The sequence below is a fragment of the Octopus bimaculoides genome, chromosome 14 (genome assembly GCF_001194135.2).
Source record: "Octopus bimaculoides isolate UCB-OBI-ISO-001 chromosome 14, ASM119413v2, whole genome shotgun sequence".
Taxonomy (NCBI): Eukaryota; Metazoa; Mollusca; class Cephalopoda; order Octopoda; family Octopodidae; genus Octopus; species Octopus bimaculoides.
In genome coordinates, this window is record NC_068994.1 from 21368372 (window position 1) to 21374995 (window position 6624).

Genomic DNA, 6624 nt, shown 5'->3' on the forward strand with positions numbered 1-6624 from the left:
AGGAATTCAAGTTCTTGTATCTTTCCATGAGTTACAAGTTTTTTGTTTTTTTTTTGCAATGAATTTGCTTATACATATAAAACAAAAATAAATAACAACCACATATATATATATATATATATATATATATATACACATATATAATATACACACACACACACACAAATATATATACATACATACATGTGCATACATAAATATATATATATATATATTTATGCTTATGTATGTGTGTGTGCGTGTGTGTTAAACTCCACACATATACCTATATATTTATAATGAAAAGTAAAAACACTTTAAAAAAATAATACCTAAAATATAATTTAAAAATTTCCAAAGAATACAAAAAGGAAAAAGGTTTCTCATTAGAAAAACAAATTCAATGCCTCCTAGTAGTAATATAAGATCGCAATGAATGAAAACAAGCAAGCAAAGATGTTGCCAGATTAATTTGTTCTCCGATAGCTAGTGTTCAGACGATAACCGGATAGGGTTAACAATGGAAAGTTAGCCAAATACATTGATCTGTCTGGCAATGCATCTAGACGCCGAGCTATCATTCCAGGCTTTTTTCATTTTTCTTTTGCTTCCTTTTTCTTCTTCTTCTTCTTCTTTTTCTAAAACATTTGTGTTCATCCATCTAGAACTCAATTCTACTTCTTTCAAATACAGCCAACATGGACTGGTATTTTGATGTGTTGGCATGTCCGAACTAGCACCATCGGAAAGGGACAGCCCGTGGTCGGTCAGCCCCTTCTTTGACAAGTGGCTTGTGAAACTCTCGGCCAGGCCGTGTGTGAATGGTGGCCCAACAATTCTCACAATAGTACTGCAGACAAGTCACATTGGCACAGAAGAAGGGGGCAAATTTTCCCCCACAGCGAGCTCCTTGACACTCATCACACATTTGGTCATCTAAGACGTAAGGCTTCACCTCGACCTACAACACAATATAATTGAAAATAGACATTGGTGAAAAATGTAATATGGCAGCAGAAATATAATAAAAGGAATAGTTATTTAGAAAAAAATGTAATGTTGAACATTTTATCTGTTATGTAATTGTTTTGCAAGATTCCTGATGTGAAATTGTGTGTTGAAACAGATACAGTTATATTTGGGGGGATGGTCTTCTTGTTTCCCACTCCAATCTGTTTCCAAGTAAAATAATATTTCCCTTGGTCTGTTGAACATGACAATAACAACACATGATTTCACAGATGATTGCAAATGAACAACACCATTTGTATAATGATGTCATTTCTTTACAACTATCACAGGATGTCACACACACAAATATAAATTGTACCGTTTACTTGTTGATAAGACTTACAAAAAAATTACTCAATCCAGTGAGAAATAAATATCATTTAATGAATACAGGCATTGTATGTTACATATACATATACACACACACACACACACACATATATATATATTTTGCTCCCGCTTCACTATGATTACTTGCTGCTATTTCTATTTGCTATGGCAAAATCGTCCATTTCATTTGACCATTTCTGGTTGTAGATTATATAAAGGACCTTTAGCACATGGTTTTTCACATTCATGCCACTTACTTTACTGTTGTTGACACTTCTGATATGCACAGCTAAGAATTTCTCTCGATTTAAATCGTTTCATTCATTCATCTAACCTGTATTACTAACATGTACTTTTGTAACTTGTAATTATTTAAATCAATACTTCAAATAACTTTCATATTGTAATTCCCTACAACCTTAGTTTTCTCTCCCTGTTTCATAATGTTTTCATCACTGTTCTATAAAATTTGTAAGCATCTTGTTTTACTTATGTCTCTCACTATTGCCATGTTTCTCCCATTTGTAGGCACTCTTGTTTTAAACTGGTCATCAAGCCAAGTAGAACTGCAGTCATGGCAGAAACCAGTGTCATGCAAATGGCACCCATGCTGGTGGCATGTAAAAGCATCCATTACACTTTTGGAGTGGTTGGCATTAGGAAGGGCATCTAGCCATAGAAACCATGCCAAAACAGACTAGAGTCTGGTGCAGTCTTCCAGCTTGTCAGCCCTGGTCGAACCGTCCAACCAATTCAGAAGGTCCTTAAGCTTCCAGATCCTTCTTTTTCATGCTGGTCGTCTTCTGGGCAGCCATTTAGCCCTTGTCCTGAAGTCGCTAACTACTAACCTATGTTGTGGGGTGCATTCTTCAGCTGGGAAAGTTTTGGCATTTATAATTAGCCATCTTTCCTATTTCCTGGCGAGAATGCAGTCAATCTGACTAGTGTGCCCAGTAGACTGGTAGGTGAACAGGTGACTGGCAGATTTCCTGAAGTTAGTATTACAGATCATAAGATCATTTGCATCACAGAACTCTAGCAGCCTGGTTCCCTCCTCATTGTGGGAACCAAATCTGTAGCCACCATGTACACCATGGAAGCTCCCTGGATATTGTTCAACATGCCTGTTGAAATCACCAGCCACAAAGAGAAGCTCTTTGTCATTTGTCAAAGAGGTAGTCTGCAAGAGGGTGTCATAAAACCAGTCTTTCTGTTCATCAGGTAGCTCTGGCCGAGGGGCATAAGCCAAGATAATGGTTGCTAATCCATGTTGCAGTGCAAGTCTAAGCTTAAGTATTTTATCACAGACTCTGATCAATACATATTACACTTGTCAATAGAACCATCTCCATTAACATCCGACTATAGATATCAGACAGCCAGGAAACCTCCTTTATTAAGAATACAATAACAGTAAGTTGTTTTTGTTTGGGACCTAATATTTGCTTGCAATGAAGAACAGGGGAAAAGATTAATATAAAAAAAGAGTTACAATAATGTGAAATTAGAATAACTTATGTCTGTTAATGAAAACAGTTGGCTTTTGCATTACTTTTAGGATAACCCTCATGCACATACACACACACACACACACGAGTGTGTGTGTGTGTGATCAACTCGCCTGTCAAAGACAACATATGAATGTTCAGCTTTTTGTCAAATGACCTGCATAAATGATTTGTTTATAGTGATCAAATGTTTTTGTTGCACATTAGCTCACTCTCTCCATCAAGTCAATGTTGTCTGAACAGGAGCACAGTGTACCATGTGTCAGGTGTTGAAGGGATCTCAAAGTAATGCGAGATGAAGCATTTTGCTCAAGAACACAACGTACCACCCAGTCTAGGAATTGTAATCATGATCCCATGATCGTGAATGCAACATCGTAACCACCAGGCCATGTGTGTGTGTGTGTGTGTGTGTGTGTGTGTGTGTGTGTGTGCGTGTGCGTGCATACATAACGTAGGAAAATGGATTGAGAGAATCAAGCAGAATTCACAGTATGCAGTCCTGCAAAGAATCAGCTATCAGTTTACACAGTAATTATATTACAGTGTAGTTTAACTTGCCCATGCAACTGAAAATCCAGGATGCTCCATATACAGTAATACCTAACTTTACAAGGACCCACTTTCCAAGACTCTGGGTTGGCAAGTTTTATTTTTCAGCTCACTTTTGTATGGTGAGCTGAAATTTTTCAAGCACAAGATCCAAATTTTGAACGAAGTGCAAGTTTCTACTACTATAACAAATGCTTCTGCAGGTTACCAAAAAATTTATAGAGAGCGAAAAAAAGCTTCTAAGCAAGCAACTCTAGACTTGTTTTTTAAAAAGAAATCTACAAGTCTGGTGATGGCGTGTGCTGGTGTGCATGAGTCTAGTGCGAGTGAAAGTGATTCAGAAAACGGTTATGATAATAATATTTTTTATCATAAATGATCTTGACATTCTTTTTATTTTACATAAAATCTTCTTTACATTCTACTGTTGTTTTATTGCCATTTATTTACGTGTATTATAAATTTTGTAGGTAAAATATTTTTCTGGGAATGAATTACAAATTATAACATTGCTACTATGAGAAAATATTGCTCTGCTTTATGGGTTTTCGCTTTATGAGCAGTGTCCAGGAATAAATTAGCTCACATATTGAGGTGTTACTGGAATATTGTGGATATATTTAGGATTCAACTCTATTACACAATCAAAACCCACTCTTCTATACATTGTGTGGAAGGGAAAAATTCAAAGTTGGTACAATAATTGAATTTGTATAATTAGATATTTTACTATGTAAAGCAAACAAAACAAAATATAGGGTATTTGAACTAAATTTGACAACTTTCACCTCTCCTTTTATTTTCAGGAAGAGCTTGATGTATTGCTGAACAGAAAAAGTTTTGTGAAATTCTGCTATGCAGGGCTTCTTAACCTAAAAAGTAAATTTATTTTGCCATTTTTAAGCTGGTAATGTCAACAACATGTTTTAGTAACTGCGTTTGATGTAAGCAAAGCTTGAATGAGCACGTGTGGTTGAGAAAGACAGAGAACTAAGGGGAGTTAATTCACTGAACAGCAAATATAAACAGTTTTTTTACAACTAACAAAAATCCCATAAACCAAAACATCTATTAAAGACAGGTTTAAATTACCAGTGTTCTATGGAAAAGCATATTTCAGTTCATACAGCTGAAAATTTGGTACAACTTTAATCTGGTGGTGGAGTGACCCAATTTAGAGCTAGCAATATAAGCTTACAATAGAGCTTGCCTTCATAGCCCCATATTTCTATTGTATTATCTTATCTAATATAATATTACTACAAACCAATATTATCATATGTGATGCAACTATTTCCTCTCTACTTACATCAGACCTGACTATACTGCAGTTCATAGAAGAAATAACAGCTAAAGTACAAACAGAAAATTATAATGCAGACCTCTAAGTATGCTGATTACTTTATAACCCTTTCATGTAATAGAAAAGGAGAAAAATGAATATGAACATGTTAATATATAAAAAAAAAATATTTATATTATATACAGATTTATTTATATATTTGCATACATACCAAACACATTTTTATACTTTCAGATCTTGCATACCCAAATAGAGCAAAAAAGCAATATCAACACTCACCCTCTTGTCAATATCGGCATGTTGCAGTTGAACAAAGCGAGCACTGATTGCAGCAATGTAACTTTGCTGGTTTGAGAAAGCTACACGGCCAGCTCCTTTAGGGTATTTTAATTCAGGATCAGTGTCAATGCCTGCATAACAAACACCTCCATAAAGACGATCCATGATCAAAGCTAACTCCACTGAAAAAGAGCAAAGTGAGATTCTCCATAAAACTCAGTCAGATATTCAGAGTAAATCATAACTGTAATAGGATGGTAGGTGGCAGAATCGGTTGAGTATCAGTTTAAGTCTCTTGTTACAATTAGTTCAAACTCTCTTTATAGTTGATTTTACATCTCATCCAATGAAGAGATGTAATTTCATAACATATGGGGGTGGTTAAATTAACTGTCCCCTCTCCCAAATTAATCAATTTGTGGCCTTGCACCCATGCCAGAAATCATCATTATCACAATTATCTATTAAGTTCTTGATGTGTTTTCAATATCTGCCCTTGACTGTGTCAATGCTCTAAGCTTAATACAATTGTCTTTTTTTTAATTAACTTTCTTGTCTATTACTTTTAATTACCTTCATGGAGTTAACAGAAAGGTAATTAAAGATAGACAAGAAAGTTAATTACCTTCAAAAATGCAGTTGTTTATCATGTTTTGTGTTTATAATAATAATTACTGCATATTTCTGCAATTAGTCAACTTATATGGTTCCCTCAATAATGTTAATTACCAAGTATTCAGGGTGACCTGTACATATACAGCCCTAAATTCTATTTCTATTCATTATAATTCTTGAGGTTATAAGTATTGAAAAGTTTTTCTTGAGAATATTCAATGCTAATGACTTGGTTCTCAAAATAAGATCTATCGAAGTACTGTAAGAAAAGTTCAAAACTTAGAAAAATGATAAAGAGTTTGAAGACCAAATTCTCAATTAATAACAAAAGCATGAAGTCTCAGTGCTAAGATATTGGTTTACTTGATATGTAGGAATTTGATACTCTGTACTTTGCCTTTCATTCTTTTGGGGTCAATAATGTAAGTACCAGTTGATCACTGGGGTAAATGTAATTGACTAGCTCATTCCCACAGTAGAAAAGACTATCATGATTCATATACTAGTAGTTCAGTTACTACCACACCTTACATTTCTTCAAAACTTAAAATACTTATAATAGTTTGCATAAACAAACTGGTAGACATAACCTCAATACAATCAATATGGATAAATTTTTCATCTTCTACAATTTCAAATTTAAAATATATACTTTTAATATGTTGAATTAAATCTGTGCTCAGACAGAAAGCAAGCAAGCTAAACAATGAGCTTTGTTTAAGAAGTACAATTCAATGGCTGTGGATAAACCCAGCTTCTGAGTTTATGGTTAATAGCTCAGAACCATAAACACATATGAACAACCTTACCCTCTTTCTCTCTCTCTCTCTTTTACTTGTTTCAGTCATCCGACTGTGGCCATGCTGGAGCACCGCCTTTAGTCAAGAAAATCGACCACAGGGCTTATTCTTTGTAAGCCTAGTACTTATTCCATTGGTCTCTTTTTGCCGAACCGCTAAGTTACGAGGACGTAAACACACCAGCATCGGTTGTCAAGCGATGGAGGGGGGACAAACACAGACACACACACACACACACACACACACA

The 6624-nt window shown here is 34.9% G+C and overlaps 1 protein-coding gene across 2 annotated transcripts in view; it reads right to left on the bottom strand.

Annotated features, from left to right (window-relative positions):
- Positions 1-113: 113 nt before the first annotated feature.
- LOC106877235 (cytoplasmic polyadenylation element-binding protein 3) overlaps positions 114-6624 on the bottom strand; it is an 80410-nt gene continuing 73899 nt past the window's right edge. The window contains exons 9-10 of one of the 2 annotated variants that reach the window (XM_052972747.1): positions 4963-5144; positions 114-940 (exon numbers count right to left, since the gene is read on the bottom strand). In XM_052972747.1, the coding sequence (XP_052828707.1) occupies positions 713-940; positions 4963-5144 (410 nt within the window). In that variant the 3' untranslated portion in view covers positions 114-712. The remainder of the gene's footprint in view (positions 941-4962; positions 5145-6624) is intronic. The other variant, XM_052972746.1, reaches the window with a different exon arrangement.